General features: G+C 62.4%; 1 protein-coding gene across 1 annotated transcript; it reads right to left on the bottom strand.

Annotated features, from left to right (window-relative positions):
• Positions 1-1,493: 1,493 nt before the first annotated feature.
• EPPK1 (epiplakin 1) lies at positions 1,494-18,595 on the bottom strand. The gene is made up of 2 exons (XM_020288717.2): positions 18,561-18,595; positions 1,494-13,783 (listed from the first exon to the last, which is right to left on the bottom strand). The coding sequence occupies exon 2, from the start codon at positions 13,735-13,737 to the stop codon at positions 1,741-1,743; it is 11,997 nt and encodes a 3,998-aa protein (XP_020144306.2). The 5' UTR covers positions 13,738-13,783; positions 18,561-18,595; the 3' UTR covers positions 1,494-1,740.
• Between the last annotated feature and the right edge of the window lie 365 nt (positions 18,596-18,960).

Below are 18,960 nucleotides of genomic sequence, written 5' to 3'. Positions count from 1 at the left end.
TGGTGCTGGGAAAACTAGATAGCCACTTGTAGAGGGCTAAAGCAGGACCACACCTTTCACCTCTCACAAAAATCAACTCACGCTGGATAACAGACTTAAACCTAAGGTATGAAACTATTAGAATTCTAGAGGAAAATGTTGGAAACACTCTCCTAGACATCGGCCTAGACAAAGAGTTTATGAAGAAGTCCCCAAAGGCAATCAAAGCAGCAACAAAAATAAATAAATGGGACATGATCAAACTAAAAAGCTTCTGCACAGCCAAAGAAACAGTCATGAAAGTAAACAGACAACCTATAGAATGGGAGAAAAATTTTGCATCCTACATATCCGATAAACGGCTGATAACAAGAATATACTTAGAACTCACAAAAATCAGCAAGAAAAAATCAAATAACCCTATTAAAAAGTGGGCACATGCCTGTAATCCTAGCACACTGGGAGGCCGAGGCGGGCAGATTGCTTGAGGTCAGGAGTTCAAAACCAGCCTGAGCAAGAGCGAGATCCCGTCTCTACTATAAATAGAAAGAAATTAATTAGCCAACTAATATATATAGAAAAAATTAGCCAGGCATGGTGACGCATGCCTGTAGTCCCGGCTACTCTGGAGGATGAGGCAGAAGGATTACTTGAGCCCAGGAGTTTGAGGTTGCTGTGAGCTAGGCTGACGCCACGGCACTCACTCTAGCCTGGGCAACAAGCGAGACTCTGTCTCAAAAAAAAAAAAAAAAAGTGGGCAAAGGACTTGAACAGAAACTTTTCTAAAGAAGACAGAAGAATGGCCAACAAACATATGAAAAAAATACTCATCATCTCTAATCATCAGGGAAATGCAAATCAAAACTAAAATGAGATATCACTTAACTCCAGTGAGAATGGCCTTTATCAAAAAGTCTCCAAATAACAAATGCTGGCGTGGATGCGGAGAGAGAGGAACACTCCTACACTACTGGTGGGACTGCAAACTACTTCAACCTCTTTGGAAAGCAATATGGAGATACCTTAAAGCGATACAAGTGAATCTACCATTTGATCCAGCAATCCCATTGCTGGGCATCTACCCAAAAGATTCAATGACACTCTACAAAAAAGACACCGGCACTCGGATGTTTATAGCAGCACAATTCATAATTGCAAGGCTGTGGAAACAACCCAAGTGCCCATCAATCCAAGAATGGATTAATAAAATGTGGTATATGTATACCATGGAGTACTATTCAGCTCTAAGAAAAAACGGTGATATAGCACATCTTATATTTTCCTGGTTAGAGCTGGAACCCATACTACTAAGTGAAGTATCCCAAGAATGGAAAAACAAGCACCACATATATTCACCAGTAAACTGGTATTAACTGAGCAGCACCTAAGTGGATACATAGGAACTACAGTAATAGGGTATTGGGCAGGGACGAGGGGGGCGGGTATATACATACATAATGAGTGAGATGTGCACCATCTGGGGGATGGTCATGCTAGAAACTCAGACTTGTGGAGGGAGGGCGGAAACGGCATTTATTGAAACCTTAAAATCTGTACCCCCATAATATGCAGAAATAAAAAAAAAAGAAAGAAAGACAGGGTGAAATCAAGAAACACGGCTAAAACTACAAGTTGACTTTACAAATTTTGAAAATCATAACTGGGAGGTAAAAAAATAAATCCGAAAAAAAAAAAAAGGAAACATAAAAAACTAAGAGAAAATATTTCCTTAAGACTCTGAATCATAAAAGAACAAACCATTCACTTCCAAGACACACAGAGAAGTAGAAGCCCAGTCTCGGGGTCAACCGTCGCTCTTTGCAGCAGTTGTACGTAGGTGAGGTTCTCGTGCGTGTTGGGGTCGAAGAAGCCCTTGGTGTCATCACTCGGGTCCTCGAGGACGCGGTTCATCTCCTCGTCGAAGTAGCCGCGCTGGTAGGCCACGTCCACGGGCAGACGGTGGCTGTGCACGGGGTCGATGACCCCGCCCGTGGCGATCTGGGCCTCCAGCAGGCGGATGCCGTGGTCGCGCACGATGAGGTCCCTCTGCATGGCCTGGAAGAGGGAGATCTGCTCCCCGGTGTAGGGGTCGGTGTAGCCGGTGACGGCGCGCTCGGCCGACAGCAGCTTGTCCCGGATCTCCCCGCCCACCACGCCCGCGGCCACCGCCTCCTCCACGGACAGCTTCTGGTTGCGCACCGGGTCGATGACGAAGCCGGTGGCCGCCTGCGCCTCCAGCAGCACCAGGGCCGTGCCGGGCCGCAGCACGCCCTTCCACATGGCCTGGTAGATGCTCATCTTCTCCTGGCGGCCCGGCTCGTCCTTGGCGGGCACCAGGACGCCCGCGATGCAGCTGGTGCCCTCCAGGTAGCGCTTGACGGAGTCCATCTCCGTCACCTCCTGCAGGGTCTTAGTGCCCTGGGCCAGGTCCCGCAGGGTGTCGGGGCCCAGGATCCCGGACGTGCCCAGCTCGGAGGCGGACACCTGGCGCCTCAGGCCGCGGAAGGACACCCGGCTGAGGCGCTGCTCGGTCTCTTCGATGACCTGGGCGAGGAGGACGATGAGCTCGGGTAGGCCCAGGGTGCCGGCCGCGTGCCGGGCCAGGAGCTCCTCTCGGCGGTCCTCGCTCAGGTAGGAGGAGAAGAGGACTTCCCACACGGAGACCGGCCGCCCCCGGAACTGCCCGGAGCCCACCTCCATGGTGGCGGCTCGCAGGGCCTGCTCCTGGCGGCGGCTGGCGGCCTCGGCCTCGGCCTCGGCCTCGGCCTCGGTCCCGCCCGGGCAGCACCCCGAGCCGCCGGGCCCTCGCCCGGCTGCGCCCTGGCCCCGCTGGCCGGCCGAGGCGTCCTCCAGCCCCCGCCGTGCCTCCTGAGCCTCCTCGGCCTCCTCGATGATGGTGGTCAGCCGACGGGTCAGCGCGGGCAAGGCCAGCGTCCCCGCGCCAAACTGGGCCAGCAGGTCTTCCCGGGTGGCCCCGCTCACGTAGCTGGACGCCAGGACGTCCCACACGGGCACCGCGCGCCCGCGGAGGCGGCCCACCCTGACCTCCATGGTGGCCGCACGCAGGGTCCCCCGCAGGTCCTCGCGGTGCGGGCTCCCGTCCTCGCCCCGGGCCAGCAGCGAGGTGAGGGTGGCACCCACCTCCTGCACGGTCAGCGTGCCCGCCCGGTATCTGCCCAGCAGGTCCTGGCGCAGGCTCTCGGGCACCTCGCGGTAGAAGAGGAGCTCCCACACGGAGACGCTCTGGCCCCGGAGGGCCCCCGACGCCGGGGCCACGCGGGCGTCGCGCAGGGCACAGCGCAGCTCCTCGCTCAGCTGGTGCACGGCGGAGCCCCGGCCCGCCAGCTGCAGCATGTAGAGCCCGGTGTCCGGGTCGCGCACGCAGCGGCGCAGCAGCTGCACGTAGGTGAGGTTCTCGTGCGTGTTGGGGTCGAAGAAGCCCTTGGTGTCATCGCTCGGGTCCTCGAGGACGCGGTTCATCTCCTCGTCGAAGTAGCCGCGCTGGTAGGCCACGTCCACGGGCAGACGGTGGCTGTGCACGGGGTCGATGACCCCGCCCGTGGCGATCTGGGCCTCCAGCAGGCGGATGCCGTGGTCGCGCACGATGAGGTCCCTCTGCATGGCCTGGAAGAGGGAGATCTGCTCCCCGGTGTAGGGGTCGGTGTAGCCGGTGACGGCGCGCTCGGCCGACAGCAGCTTGTCCCGGATCTCCCCGCCCACCACGCCCGCGGCCACCGCCTCCTCCACGGACAGCTTCTGGTTGCGCACCGGGTCGATGACGAAGCCGGTGGCCGCCTGCGCCTCCAGCAGCACCAGGGCCGTGCCGGGCCGCAGCACGCCCTTCCACATGGCCTGGTAGATGCTCATCTTCTCCTGGCGGCCCGGCTCGTCCTTGGCGGGCACCAGGACGCCCGCGATGCAGCTGGTGCCCTCCAGGTAGCGCTTGACGGAGTCCATCTCCGTCACCTCCTGCAGGGTCTTAGTGCCCTGGGCCAGGTCCCGCAGGGTGTCGGGGCCCAGGATCCCGGACGTGCCCAGCTCGGAGGCGGACACCTGGCGCCTCAGGCCGCGGAAGGACACCCGGCTGAGGCGCTGCTCGGTCTCTTCGATGACCTGGGCGAGGAGGACGATGAGCTCGGGTAGGCCCAGGGTGCCGGCCGCGTGCCGGGCCAGGAGCTCCTCTCGGCGGTCCTCGCTCAGGTAGGAGGAGAAGAGGACTTCCCACACGGAGACCGGCCGCCCCCGGAACTGCCCGGAGCCCACCTCCATGGTGGCGGCTCGCAGGGCCTGCTCCTGGCGGCGGCTGGCGGCCTCGGCCTCGGCCTCGGCCTCGGCCTCGGTCCCGCCCGGGCAGCACCCCGAGCCGCCGGGCCCTCGCCCGGCTGCGCCCTGGCCCCGCTGGCCGGCCGAGGCGTCCTCCAGCCCCCGCCGTGCCTCCTGAGCCTCCTCGGCCTCCTCGATGATGGTGGTCAGCCGACGGGTCAGCGCGGGCAAGGCCAGCGTCCCCGCGCCAAACTGGGCCAGCAGGTCTTCCCGGGTGGCCCCGCTCACGTAGCTGGACGCCAGGACGTCCCACACGGGCACCGCGCGCCCGCGGAGGCGGCCCACCCTGACCTCCATGGTGGCCGCACGCAGGGTCCCCCGCAGGTCCTCGCGGTGCGGGCTCCCGTCCTCGCCCCGGGCCAGCAGCGAGGTGAGGGTGGCACCCACCTCCTGCACGGTCAGCGTGCCCGCCCGGTATCTGCCCAGCAGGTCCTGGCGCAGGCTCTCGGGCACCTCGCGGTAGAAGAGGAGCTCCCACACGGAGACGCTCTGGCCCCGGAGGGCCCCCGACGCCGGGGCCACGCGGGCGTCGCGCAGGGCACAGCGCAGCTCCTCGCTCAGCTGGTGCACGGCGGAGCCCCGGCCCGCCAGCTGCAGCATGTAGAGCCCGGTGTCCGGGTCGCGCACGCAGCGGCGCAGCAGCTGCACGTAGGTGAGGTTCTCGTGCGTGTTGGGGTCGAAGAAGCCCTTGGTGTCATCGCTCGGGTCCTCGAGGACGCGGTTCATCTCCTCGTCGAAGTAGCCGCGCTGGTAGGCCACGTCCACGGGCAGACGGTGGCTGTGCACGGGGTCGATGACCCCGCCCGTGGCGATCTGGGCCTCCAGCAGGCGGATGCCGTGGTCGCGCACGATGAGGTCCCTCTGCATGGCCTGGAAGAGGGAGATCTGCTCCCCGGTGTAGGGGTCGGTGTAGCCGGTGACGGCGCGCTCGGCCGACAGCAGCTTGTCCCGGATCTCCCCGCCCACCACGCCCGCGGCCACCGCCTCCTCCACGGACAGCTTCTGGTTGCGCACCGGGTCGATGACGAAGCCGGTGGCCGCCTGCGCCTCCAGCAGCACCAGGGCCGTGCCGGGCCGCAGCACGCCCTTCCACATGGCCTGGTAGATGCTCATCTTCTCCTGGCGGCCCGGCTCGTCCTTGGCGGGCACCAGGACGCCCGCGATGCAGCTGGTGCCCTCCAGGTAGCGCTTGACGGAGTCCATCTCCGTCACCTCCTGCAGGGTCTTAGTGCCCTGGGCCAGGTCCCGCAGGGTGTCGGGGCCCAGGATCCCGGACGTGCCCAGCTCGGAGGCGGACACCTGGCGCCTCAGGCCGCGGAAGGACACCCGGCTGAGGCGCTGCTCGGTCTCTTCGATGACCTGGGCGAGGAGGACGATGAGCTCGGGTAGGCCCAGGGTGCCGGCCGCGTGCCGGGCCAGGAGCTCCTCTCGGCGGTCCTCGCTCAGGTAGGAGGAGAAGAGGACTTCCCACACGGAGACCGGCCGCCCCCGGAACTGCCCGGAGCCCACCTCCATGGTGGCGGCTCGCAGGGCCTGCTCCTGGCGGCGGCTGGCGGCCTCGGCCTCGGCCTCGGCCTCGGCCTCGGTCCCGCCCGGGCAGCACCCCGAGCCGCCGGGCCCTCGCCCGGCTGCGCCCTGGCCCCGCTGGCCGGCCGAGGCGTCCTCCAGCCCCCGCCGTGCCTCCTGAGCCTCCTCGGCCTCCTCGATGATGGTGGTCAGCCGACGGGTCAGCGCGGGCAAGGCCAGCATCCCCGCGCCAAACTGGGCCAGCAGGTCTTCCCGGGTGGCCCCGCTCACGTAGCTGGACGCCAGGACGTCCCACACGGGCACCGCGCGCCCGCGGAGGCGGCCCACCCTGACCTCCATGGTGGCCGCACGCAGGGTCCCCCGCAGGTCCTCGCGGTGCGGGCTCCCGTCCTCGCCCCGGGCCAGCAGCGAGGTGAGGGTGGCACCCACCTCCTGCACGGTCAGCGTGCCCGCCCGGTATCTGCCCAGCAGGTCCTGGCGCAGGCGCTCGGGCACCTCGCGGTAGAAGAGGAGCTCCCACACGGAGACGCTCTGGCCCGGGAGGGCCCCCGACGCCGGGGCCACGCGGGCGTCGCGCAGGGCACAGCGCAGCTCCTCGCTCAGCTGGTGCACGGCGGAGCCCCGGCCCGCCAGCTGCAGCATGTAGAGCCCGGTGTCCGGGTCGCGCACGCAGCGGCGCAGCAGCTGCACGTAGGTGAGGTTCTCGTGCGTGTTGGGGTCGAAAAAGCCCTTGGTGTCATCGCTCGGGTCCTCGAGGACGCGGTTCATCTCCTCGTCGAAGTAGCCGCGCTGGTAGGCCACGTCCACGGGCAGACGGTGGCTGTGCACGGGGTCGATGACCCCGCCCGTGGCGATCTGGGCCTCCAGCAGGCGGATGCCGTGGTCGCGCACGATGAGGTCCCTCTGCATGGCCTGGAAGAGGGAGATCTGCTCCCCGGTGTAGGGGTCGGTGTAGCCGGTGACGGCGCGCTCGGCCGACAGCAGCTTGTCCCGGATCTCCCCGCCCACCACGCCCGCGGCCACCGCCTCCTCCACGGACAGCTTCTGGTTGCGCACCGGGTCGATGACGAAGCCGGTGGCCGCCTGCGCCTCCAGCAGCACCAGGGCCGTGCCGGGCCGCAGCACGCCCTTCCACATGGCCTGGTAGATGCTCATCTTCTCCTGGCGGCCCGGCTCGTCCTTGGCGGGCACCAGGACGCCCGCGATGCAGCTGGTGCCCTCCAGGTAGCGCTTTACTTGCTCATCCTCTGTCACCTGCTGTGGTGTCTGGGTTCCTGACTCCAGTTCCCATAGGGTTTCTTTGGTGATGACGGCTGCGCTCATCAGCTCAGAGGCTGTGATGTTTCTTCTGATCCCTCGGAACCACAGTTCTTGTCTGCTGGTTTCGTGCTGTTTTATGATGTCTAATATTACTTGTACAACCTTCTGCAGTGGTCGTGCTGTTTCCATTTTGTACATTCTCACCAGCTCAAGCTTTCTCTTCTCCGTCACATATTCTGAGTTCAGCAGCTCCCAGACTGTTCGCTTCTGGCCTCGGTACCTCCCCACTGTTATTTCTACCTTCTCTGCCTCAAGAGCCTTTCTCGTGACCTCATCAATGTACTCAGGCTCCTGTGTGTCCCTTACCACTGGGAACAGAGCCCAGCCTGTGTCTTCCTGTCTCTGGCACCTCTCCTGGAGCTCCTGGTACGTGACCTTCTCCTGTGTGTTGGGGTCCACAAACCTTTTCTTCATGTGTTTCTGGTCAGCAATGAGTGCATAAGTATCCTTGTGCAGACAGCCACGTGTGTATGCTGTCTGTAGTGGGAGCCGGTGGTGGTGTTGTGGGTCGATGATGCCGCCGGTGGCTACCTGCACCTCCAGCAGCCTCAGGGCTTCTGCTTTTGTGACTAGCTTCCTTTGCATGGCCTGAAACAATGGGATTGTGTCTCCAGTGTCAGGGTCCTTGTAACCTGTGGCAGCCTTCTCGGCATTTAATAGCCTTTCCTGCAGCTCCTCGCCCACCAGGCCCGCAGCCACAGCCTCATCTACAGACAGTTTCTGGTGGGTGTTTGGGTCCAATAGGAACCCAGTGGCGGCCTGTGCCTCCAGCAGCTGGACTGCGAACACTGTCGGAACAAGGTCTTTCCTGCTGGCCTCATGGAAGGTCATGATCTCCTTGGTGGAGGGCACAGTCACCCCAGCGATGCAGCCACTACCTTCCAGGTAGAGCCTCACATGCTCTAGCTGCCTGATGTCCTGCTCACCCCTATTACCCTGGCAAAGTGTATCTAGGGTCTTTTTATCCATGACCCCAGCATGGAACAACTCTGCAGCTGTCGTGCCCCCCCTGATGGCTGCCACCTTGATGGCTTGGTTCTGCTCCTCAGTCTCTTCGATGGCCGTGGTGATGATTGTTGACAATTCCTCCAGGCTCCTGTCCTGGGCTCCATAGTCCCGCATGAGCTCATACTTCCTGTCGTCCGTGAAGTATGCTGAGGACAGCAGGTCCCAGAGAGACATTGTCTGGTTGGCAAACCTGCCCACGTGCATTTTCAAAGTCCTAGATTGCAGAGTCTGCCTTGTGGTCTCATCGATGTACATATAGGTTTCTCCTTTCTTTACAATTTGTAGCAGGTACAGGCCTGTCTCGGGGTCACGCACACAACGCTCCAGCAGCTGCAGGTACGTGAGGTTCTCGTGCGTGTTGGGGTCGAAGAAGCCCTTGGTGTCGTCACTTGGGTCTGCCAGGACACGGTTCATCTCCTCGTCAAAGTAGCCTCGCTGGTAGGCCACGTCCACGGGCAGGCGGTGGCTGTGCACAGGGTCAATGATGCCACCCGTGGCAATCTGGGCCTCCAGCAGGCGGATGCCGTGGTCGCGCACGATGAGGTCCCTCTGCATGGCCTGGAAGAGGGAGATCTGCTCCCCAGTGTAGGGATCGGTGTAGCCAGTGACAGCACGCTCGGCTGACAAAAGCTTCACGTAGGTTTCTCTGCCAAACATCCCTGCCTCGAATGCCTGCTCCACAGTCAGCTTCCGGTTCTTCACGGGGTCGATGATGAAGCCAGTGGCCGCCTGTGCCTCCAGCAGCACCAGGGCTGTGCCAGGCCGCAGGATGTGCCTTCTCAGGGCCTCCGGGATGCTCAGCCTCTCCTTGGTGCCCCGGATGAGGACTCCGGCGATGAAGTTGCCTCCCTCTAGGGACTGCCGCACGCTGTCCGTCTGCATGACCTCCTGTACAGTCTTCTTCCCCTGCTGCAGCTCATCCAGTGTCTTCTTGGTGATCAGCTGGGACCTGAACAAGTCCCGGGCTGACACCTGCTTCCGGAGCCCTGTGAAGGTGGCTTGCGGGGGCTGCCCCTCTGCAGCTTCCACCAGGGCAGTAACCATGCTGACCACCTGCCGTAGCGCTGCAGCCCTCCCAGACTGGCAGAGTGCTGCCAGTTCCCGTCGCTTGTCAAGGCCAATGTACTCGGAACAGAGCAGGTCCCAAAGTGACACGCTGCAGCCTTGAAATCTCCCCATGCTGACGGGCACCTTCATGGCCCTCAAGGCTACAGCGGTGTGGTCATCCACTTCTAGCACTCTGTCCTGGGAGAGGGGTAGCAGGCACAGGCCGGTCTCAGCATCCAGCAGGCAGCGCTCCTTGAGCTGCTGGTATGTTACTTTGTCCCTTGCATTGGGGTCGAAGAAGAACTTGTTGTCTGCATCTGTCTCGGTCAGTGCCTGGCCTGTCTGCTTGTCCAGGAGACCAAGCCTGCAGGCCACTGCCTGGGGCAGGTGCACCCCATGGATGGGGTCCACCACACCCCCAGTGGCCAGCTGTGCCTGCAGGAGGGGAAAGCCCTCACTCTGAGGCACAAGCCCCTTCTCCATGGCCTGCCACAGTGAGAGGGAGCCCCCCGTGTAGGGGTCTGTGTACCCAATCGCAGCCCTTTCAGCCTGCCGGAGCGGCTCACTCAGCTCCCTGCCCACCAGGCCAGCCTTGACTGCATCCTCTACTGACAGTCTTTGGTTGGTCAGAGGGTCAACAAGGGATCCAGATGCCACCTGGGCCTCTAGCAACCTCTGGCCCAGGCCTGAAGGCAGGATGCCATCCTTCACAGCCTGAGCAATGCTGACCTTGGCCCCGGAGGGCTGCAGCAATACGCCAGCCACACAGCCCGTGCCCCACAAGCAGGCCTTCACCGCCGGCTGCTCAGCCACCTCGGTAGGCAACTGCATGCCTCGAGCCAGCGCCTCAAGGGTCTCCTGCGTAATGATGCCTGCATCCAGTAGCCAGGCAGCGGGGACCTCACCCCGTGGGCCAGGCATCGTGACATGGGCCTGGGCCAGGAGCTTGGCCCCCTGCACCCACTTCTGCACGGCTGCCTGCAACTGTGGCACAGTGGTCCTCCCCTCCTGGAAGTCCTCCAAGAAGCCCCTCCGCTGCTCCTCAGTGAAGTGGCAGGAGCCAAGCAGGTCCCAGAGGGACATGCTATCCTCCATTCCCAGTGTGGCCTCCAGAGTCTCCTGGACCTGCTCGTCAGTGGGGATAGTGGGAGCACTTTCTGGCAGGGGCAGGAGGTAAAGGCCAGAGGCCTCGTCCTGGGCACACTGCTCCAGGAGCCGGGCATAGCTGGTGTGTCCCTGGCTGTCTGGTGTGGGGAAGGTCTCAGAAGCACTTGACACAGCCGTCTCCATTTCCCGGTCGATGCAGCCACGCTGGATGGCCACCGACATGGGGAGGTGTAGGTGGCCTGCAGGGTCAATGACCCCTCCTGTGGCCACCTGGGCCTCTAGGAGGCGGGTGGCTTGCTCTGAAGGGACAAGGCCCTTCCTCATGGCCTGGAACAGGGACACCCGCTTCCCAGAGAAGGGGTCTCTGAAGCCAGTGACGGCACCCTCAGCCCTCCTCAGCCGGCCACACAGCTCTGGCCCCACCACGCCCCTGCGCACAGCTTCATCCACTGAGAGGGTCTCCAGACTGCAAGGGTCCACAATGGCACCAGTGGCCGCCTGAGCCTCCAGCAGAGCCAGGGCCACACTGGGTCGCAGCAACTTCTGCTTCATGGCTTGGTATAGGCTGAGCCACTGGTTGGAAGGCTGCAGCAGCACGCCACCCACGGCACCGGAGCCACACAGGAACCTGCGGATGTTGTCCATGCGGAGGATGGCCTCAGGGCTGACTGTCCGAGCCAGCACTTGGTCCAGGAGCTGCTGGTCAATGATTTGGGCCTCCAGGAGGTTGAAGGCACTGACACTGCCCTGCAGTGCAGGCAGCATAATGTCTGCCCGCCTCCGAGATGCTGCCTCCAGCAGACGCTTGACTTGCTCCTGTGTGACCTTGCGCAGCCGGTACTGCCGCAACAGCTGCCTCCTCTGGTCCTCGCTGAAGTATTCTGAGTTGATCAGCTCCCACGCAGAGACCCTCTGCCCCTGGAACCGCCCGTAATTCACAGACAGCAGCAACTTCTGGAAGGCCTGCCGGGTAGCCCCATCCATCAGCTGGGACTGTGCACTGTGGAGCGGCAGCAGGTACAGGCCTGTCTCGGGGTCGTGCACACAGCGCTCCAGCAGCTGCAGGTACGTGAGGTTCTCATGCGTGTTGGGGTCGAAGAAGCCCTTGGTGTCGTCAGAGGGGTCTAACAGGATCGAATTCAGGGACTGGTCGAAGTAGCCACGCTGGTAGGCCACATCCACGGGCAGACGGTGGCTGTGCACGGGGTCGATGACCCCACCTGTGGCGATCTGGGCCTCCAGCAGGCGGATGCCGTGGTCTTGCACAATGAGGTCCCTCTGCATGGCCTGGAAGAGGGAGATCTGCTCCCCAGTATAGGGGTCGGTGTAGCCGGTGACGGCGCGCTCGGCTGACAGCAACTTCATGTACACATCGGGCCCGATGACACCAGCTCTCAGCGCCTCCTCAACAGAGTGTCTCTTGTTTTCTTTGGGGTCAATGATGAAGCCAGTGGCAGCCTGTGCCTCAAGGAGGATAAGGGCAGTGCCGGGCCTGAGGAGCCCCTTACTGCGGGCCTCATAGATGCTGAGCCGCTCCTGGGAGCCGGGCAGCAGCAGGCCAGCAATGCAGCCCGTACCCTGCAGGTACCTCTGCACTGAGTCCAGGCTGCCCACATCCTGGGCTGTGGTCTGTCCTCGTTCCAGCTGCTCATACAGGTCCTGGCCAATGATCTTGGCTCTTAGCAGCTCTCCTGGTGTGACGGTGTCCCTCAACCCAGCAAAAGTGACGCTGGCATTGGCTGCAGCCTGCTCAATGATAACTTTCAACTCAGCAGCCAGCTCCTCCACCGACAGGGTCCCTTCCTGGTGCCGCTGGGCCAGTGTCACCCTCTGCTCCACGGGGACTTCCTCGGAGAAGAGCAGTTCCCAGAGAGACACAGGCCGGCCCTGGAACCTCCCAATGGAAATGGTGATCACTGCCTCGCTCAAGGCCTGCCGAGTACAGTGCTCAATGAATGGGGATACCTGGGGCTTCTCTCCACTGGGGCCCCCTGGGAGGGGCAAGAAGGCGAGGCCTGTCTCGGGGTCAGTGACACAAGAGGCCAGCAGCTGCCCGTAGTGCAGTCTCTTGTGCGTGCTGGGGTCCGTGAAGCCAGCTGCCTCCGAGAGCAACTGTTGAGTGGCCTTGTCCAGGCAGCCAGAGCGCAGGGCAGCCTCCAGGGGCAGCCGGAGCCTGCGGGCTGGACAGACCAGCCCGCCTGTGGCCAGCTGCGCATCCAGGAGCCGTAGTGCTAATGGCCTGTCCACCAGCTCCTTCTTCATGGCCTGAAAGAAGGGGATTCGGGTGCTGCTGAAGGGGTCATGGTACCCTGTCACAGCCTGCTCTGCCACCAGGAGCGGCTCGTGCAGCTCTGGGCCGACCAGGCCCACCCTGACGGCCTCTTCCACCCATAGCCGCTGGCCTGTGGCTGGGTCCACCAGGGCGTGGGTGGCAGCTTGAGCCTCCAGAAGTGGGAGTGCGGTGCCCATTGGGAGCAGGTGCTCGGTGGTGGCCTGGAAAAAGCTCTTCTTGAGGCCTTTGGGCAGCAGGACGACCCCTGCCACGCTGCCAGTACCCTCGAGGTAGCGCTGCACCTCGGCACGCCTGCTCACATCTGCCACAGCCAGCCTGCCCTCCCGAAGGTGCTGGATGGTCTGTTCGTCCAGGATGCCAGCCTCCAGCAGCTCAGCCGCACTCACCGCCCCACCCAGGGAGCGGAAGGTGACTTTGACAGGCAGCAGGGCCAGCCCCAAGCCAGGGGCCTGTATGCACCTCTTTAGCAGCTCGCGGTATGTCAGCCGCTCCAGTGTGTTGGGGTCGAGGAAGCCTGGGACCCCCATGCTGGGCTCGAGCTCCAACAGGTTGTGCCATGTCTCCTGATCCAGGAGGCCCTGCTGGCAGGCTGGTTCCGGGGCCACTCGAATGCCCTGGGTGGGGTCTACCAGGCCTCCCGTGGCCAGCTGGGCCTCCAGCCAGCTCCACCCCAGATCCCTGTCCACAACCTCCTTCCCGATGGCCTGAAAGAGCGACAGCTTTTCACCCCCATAGGGGTCTGGGTAGCCAGTGACTGCGCACTCAGCGGCCAGCAGCTTCTCCTTTAGCTCCAGCCCCACCAGACCCTGCCGCAGGGCCTCGGACACAGGGAGCAGCTGGCCCTGGGCAGGGTCCACAAGGCCCCCGGTGGCTGCCTGGGCCTCCAGCAGAGCCAGCCCAAGGTCAGCAGGCAGGAGGCCCTGTCTCATGGCAGTGTAGAAGCTCTGGGCCTGGCCTGAGGCCTCCACGTACACCCCAGCTATGCTTCTGGCCTGGGAGCACAGTGCTGCCTTGGCCTGGGGCCCAGAGGGGCTGCTGGCTCCTGGCATGGCCATCATGGTTTGGGCAATACTGGCCTGCTCTGTGCTGTTGGTGACCAGGACGTCAAGAGGAGGAGAGGTGTGACCACTCATCAAACACAGCTGGTTGTGCAGAACTTGCCGGAGGTCCACTTGTGTCCTGTGGGGAACAAAAAGGCTCAGCCAGGGACCCTGAGTGCCCTGGGTGGGTGTAAGTGGAAGATATCATCCCGAGATCAACCCCGGACTATTCCGAGCTGGATAACTCCAGACACCCAAGCCAGAGCATTCCTCAAGAAGCCAGATCTGCTCCTGCAAGTGGAATGCCCCATCGGCCCTGCCCTGGAGAACAAGCACCCCCTATTCACGGGCTTCCCCATGCCCCAAAGAATCCTATAGAGGGAGTAAAGAAGGCCCCAGGAGCTCAGAGCATGCAGAGGGACAGTGTGAGCTCAGGGGCAAGGGGGTGGCCATCGGCAGCCTCTCAGGCCTGGGAGGCTTATCCTGACCCTGACCCAACACCCTCCCGCCCCCTTTGTCCTCAGCCCTGCCTGCCGTGCTCAGCCCTGCTCCAAGAAGGCTGTGGTCCCACCCACAAGGGGCCACCCTCAACTTGGCAGGATCTTTCAACCTCTGGACTCTTCCTTTGGATCCCCAAAGGCTCCACCCTGTGCCTGCCCCATCTAGAAGCCTCCCAAAACCTTCTACCCCCACTAGGGAAGTCCCTGCCTTCAAATCTAGGAGCACCAGCCCTGCCACAGCTCCTGGGGTTCCCCTCTCCCTCCCCAGCTCTCCACCTGGCTCCCATGAGACACCTGCCCTCTGACCTACCATGTGTCCTGCCTCAGCCTGGTCCTGTGTCTCTTCTGCCCACTGAATCCCACATCCCCCTTAGCCCACCCCACCACTATGGCCTCTGGGATGTGGCTCCCCTACACACACACCCTGCCCTGGGGGACCTGGACCAGGGCCACAAATTCAGTGGATGGCAAGGGCCTCTCACCCACCGCTCCTGTCACTTGGCTTCAAGCCCCAGCACTCCACACGCTGCCCCTCTCGGCAAACAGCCATATAGCCTCTCTTCCGTCCAGGCCACACCTGCACACCCACTGCCTCCACCAAGTCTGCCCCCTTCTATGCTGTGTTGAATTGTGCCACCCCTAAAACATGTCAAGTTCTACTCCCAGCACCTGTGCCTTGCAGATGTTACCAATGTAAGATGAATGGGGCTGGTCCTAACCCAGTGCAGCCAGTGTCCCTACAAGATGACACTCAGGGAAGAGGCAGCCTTGTGCTGATGGAGGCAGAGGCTGGGCATGGCCCTGCCTACACCTCCCTTTCAGACTCTGGCCTTGAGAGCTGCAGGAGGGTCAGTTTCTGCTGTTTCAAGCCCCCTAGTCTGTGGTCACAGGTACATCTCCCCACCTGCCATGTCCACTGCCCGGGTGCCAGGTCTGCTCCCTTTTCCTCAGAACCATGATCCCCAGACCCCCTCATTCCTGCTGGAAGCTTCCCTCTGCTCAGACGCCTGCCCACACCTCCTCCCACACAGGGTCCTGGGAGAAGGGTCAGATCCCCATGTCCACCCCTCACCCCCAATCCACAGCTCCTGCTGGAGCAACCTCCAAGTCTGGCTGCCAAGCTCAACAAGTGCATTTTGGACCTGACTACCACCCACCTCCGACTCATCTCCCTGGTGATGGGATTCCACTCTGTCTCCATCCACCCATTAAATCAGAGACCTCCTCGTGTCTACCCTCAGCTCCCTAAATGTACAGCTGGAGCCCAGAACCATGTGTCCAGCCACTTCCTGGTCTTATAGACACCCGTGGCCACCTGTGCTCTGTGAACCTGCAGAGCCTAACCCTGGAAGGCGCCAGGGTCCTCCCATCCTCTCTCCCAGGCTGGCCCCACAAGGGGCCACTCCACAGCTCATGAGCATCTCGTGCCCTAACCGCACAGCTTTTGAGCCTCCCATGCTGCCCTGCAGCCTGCTCACTGGGGGGTGAGGGGAGCTCCACACCACAGAGCAGGAGCCCTCACTGGGGCTGGCGGGGGAGGTGAGCTTGAGTTCTTGCTGTGCTGGGGCAGCATGGCTGAGATGGGCACAGAGCCCCCACAGTAAGCAGTAAGATAGGGCTTGGATGTCACAGGACCTGGTCGGGTGGACAGGTGCTTCCCAGAAACCCTCCAGGGGTACAGGACTCGGCCTCTGGCTTGGAAGGGCTGTGGGCAGGTGACCCTACTGCCAGCCCCTTTGGGAATCCAGAACCAGGAAAACCACCACTCAGCTGGGGGAGCGAGGAGAGCCCAGGCTGGAGGAAGCACAGTCCAGCTCTCCCAAGGTGGTTTACTCGGGATAGTGTCAGGCAGCTGAGAGGATGCAGAGAACACGCAGGACATGCCTAGGGGACTGCTGCTAGGCAACCAAGCTCCAGAAAAAAATCACAAAAGGCTTCAAGTGCCCAGCTGGATGGTACCAGCCCACGGGACACCTGGGGCCCTTGTCTATGCAGTGTGCTGCCCAGGAAGCAGCTGGCCTAATGGAGTTTGGATGACCCGCTGAAGGCACAGACGAAGCACTGGCTCCCAGGGGACACCTTGCAGCCTGGGACGCCATCTCCCAGGAGGCCAGGCATTCTACTCTAAATCGTGGCTTTACCCCAGCATTGTGTCCCAGGACGTGGGTTACGTGGGTCCAGGAACTACCCACCATCTCCCCAGTGACCCACTGAAAGCTTGGGCTCCTCAAACCCATGGCTCTGGGTCAGTGGGTTTAGAAGTCCTGGTCCCCAGAGGAAGGTGAGCTTTTGCCAGAGGACACAGCACACTGAGCCAAGGGCTACTGTGGATCCCAGGGCACTCTGGCCCCTCATGTCCAGACCCCTCGGCCAGGGGGGAGTCACCCACCCAGCAGGGCAGCACACTTGACCAGCAGGGGGTGGGGCCCCTATACAGTGGGCAGGGTACGTGTGGGGCTGGGGCACGTGTGGGCCCTAGTAGCCATGTGGGTCTGCCCTGCCCAGCTCTGCCTAGGAGGGAACCCTAGGGAAGGGGTTCTGCTTACTCCCCAATGAGCCTTGAGCCAGCAGACATGCATCAGGTTGAGGCATTTGGACTGGATAGTGGGAGGAGGCCACAGGTGCCCAATGCCCTGCCCACTGCCAAGTGCCTTGCCCACTGCCAACACCCACTGCAGCAGCCAGGCTGGGTCCATCCTGCAAGCCTTCTCCCTAGGCACTTCCCCAGGAAGAGGTCGGGTTCAAGCACACAGTGGGCCATGGTGTACACAGGGCTGCCCAGACCTGCTTTTGGAGGTGGCGAGGCAGCAGCATAGGCCAGCTTCTCCCTCTGCACAACCTGCCTCCTCACTGCCCTTCCCCCAGGCAGTCCTGAGGCCACTCCCTAATAACCTGTCTCAGACTCTGCTTCCAGGAACCTGACCTGGGTGCTGTTGTGCCCACCTACACCAGTGACTGCCAGGCACCATTTCCTCTGCCAAGTGTGCATCATTCCAGGGCCCCCCTTCACAGGGACTGGGAGCCCAAGAGAACTATGCACAAGGACAACATCTAGCCCAGGGTGGGCTCTGGCAGGAGGGCCAGGTGAAGGCCTGTCCCAAGTGAGGAGAGGAGAGAAGCACCTCACCACCCAGCCCAGGGGAGGTCAGGCATTGTGGAAGAGGCAGGGCAAGGGGCTGGGGGACATGGCCTTGGGCGGCCCTTGACCTGGACTGGGCAGCGGGCCCACACAGGTGTGCTGCTGTGGAGAAGGGCAATCCCAGGGCAAGAAAGCCAGAGACAGCCAGCGTGAGTGGGGCCAGGGCCAGCGGCTCAAGTTCCTTGAACAAAGGAAGATCCAGGGAAGAGGCCAGGAGCCCAGCAGGCGGGGCCTGTGTGTGAGGGCAGGAGCTGCAGACTGGGGATGGCCTTGCCACTCTCTGTGCCTTTGGTGGTGACCTTAGACCTCCTATGTGTCTCACGGGCCCTGCCCCTTCCCAGGCTGAGCAGGGGGAAGGTCCAAAGTGGGCAGCCTGAGTCCGCATTGTGGACCTGGGAAAGGCAGCTGGGGTGTCCAGGGCAGGGCCTGGGGAGGGGGGGAGGAGCAGCTTCAAGGCAGGAGACCTAGGCAAGCCCACTATGTCACAGAAGCCAAAGGGTCAGCATCTTCTTCAGACTGGGCTGGGGGAGGAGGCCCAGCAGATTGCCCAGGAGTCTGAGGCAAAAAAGGGCCCCCACCTCAGGCAGTCCCCAGGTGCCAAATAGAGGAAGGGCCATTCCTGAGGAGGGTGGGTCCGAATCCCTCAGGCGTGGCGTGACCTGTCCCCATACTGACTGCAGACAGCTCCACTCCAGCCTGGAGCCAGGCCCAAACAGATCTGGGGGCCAGGCAGCAACCTTGACCTCTGCCCTCATGTGGGCAGCTGGTGAGAAGACCCCACCCATCTGCACTCTGTACCTGCGGTCAGAGACCTTGACACAAGTTTGGTGGGGCCCCTCCTGCCTATGCCTCCCCAGGGTCTCAAGATGACCAGAGCAGCCCTCACTTTGACCGCTCACCCTGGATAGCAGGTAGCTCCCCCAAGGGTCAGTGACACCCCTTTCGCCCCAGCAACACTGCCAAGAGCCCTTGCCCTCTCAATCTGTCGACCCGACAGCCTGGCGCCTCCCCACAGCCCCCTGCCCTGCCGGGGCAAGGACAGGAAGGCACTGGACCTGCGGGCTGTCCAGGGCTGCGTACCAACCTGCCTGGAAGCCGAGAGACTGAGAGACCCCTGCCCTTGGCCACATCCCCCAGGCCAGCCAGGGCTCAGAGGGAAACGAGCCAGGATTGAGCTCTGAGCTTCCCGCCGGCTGCACCGCCTGCCACGTCTCCGACTCGGAGACGTGCAGGTGTTTCGGTTTCCCTTGGTGCCCCTGGCCTGCGTCCCCACCTACCTGCACCCGTCCACAGGACAACCGGTGCGCTCTCCCTTGCTAATCTCCTGCCTCCGCCCACATTTAAAGCGGCCCAGGCCCCTCCCCAAGGCGGTCCCGCCCTCCGTCTGGGGGAGCAGGCAGAATGGGGTGGGGGATGTGGGGCGGGACAGGCAGGGGCCCTCCCATCACCCCCGCCCCCGCCCTCAGTCACTGTGGAGGAGCGCGGCCATCACAGGGGCGGAGAGCTCCCATGGCTGCCCCGAAGGCTTTGCAGTGGAGTTGGCCGGGGAAATGCAGACCTGCCAGTGCTGTGGGACAGTGGGAGCAGGCGGGGGCCCTGTGGGCTTGGAGGTGGCTGCCCAGCAACACTACCTCTTCTGCCCGCTCTCCCCAAGTCCTGCCCAGCCCTGGGGGCCAG

The sequence above is a fragment of the Microcebus murinus genome, chromosome 7 (genome assembly GCF_040939455.1).
Source record: "Microcebus murinus isolate Inina chromosome 7, M.murinus_Inina_mat1.0, whole genome shotgun sequence".
NCBI classification, from domain to species: Eukaryota; Metazoa; Chordata; class Mammalia; order Primates; family Cheirogaleidae; genus Microcebus; species Microcebus murinus.
The sequence above is the reverse complement of the archived record's forward strand: the minus strand, read 5'-3'. Positions and strand labels throughout refer to the sequence as shown.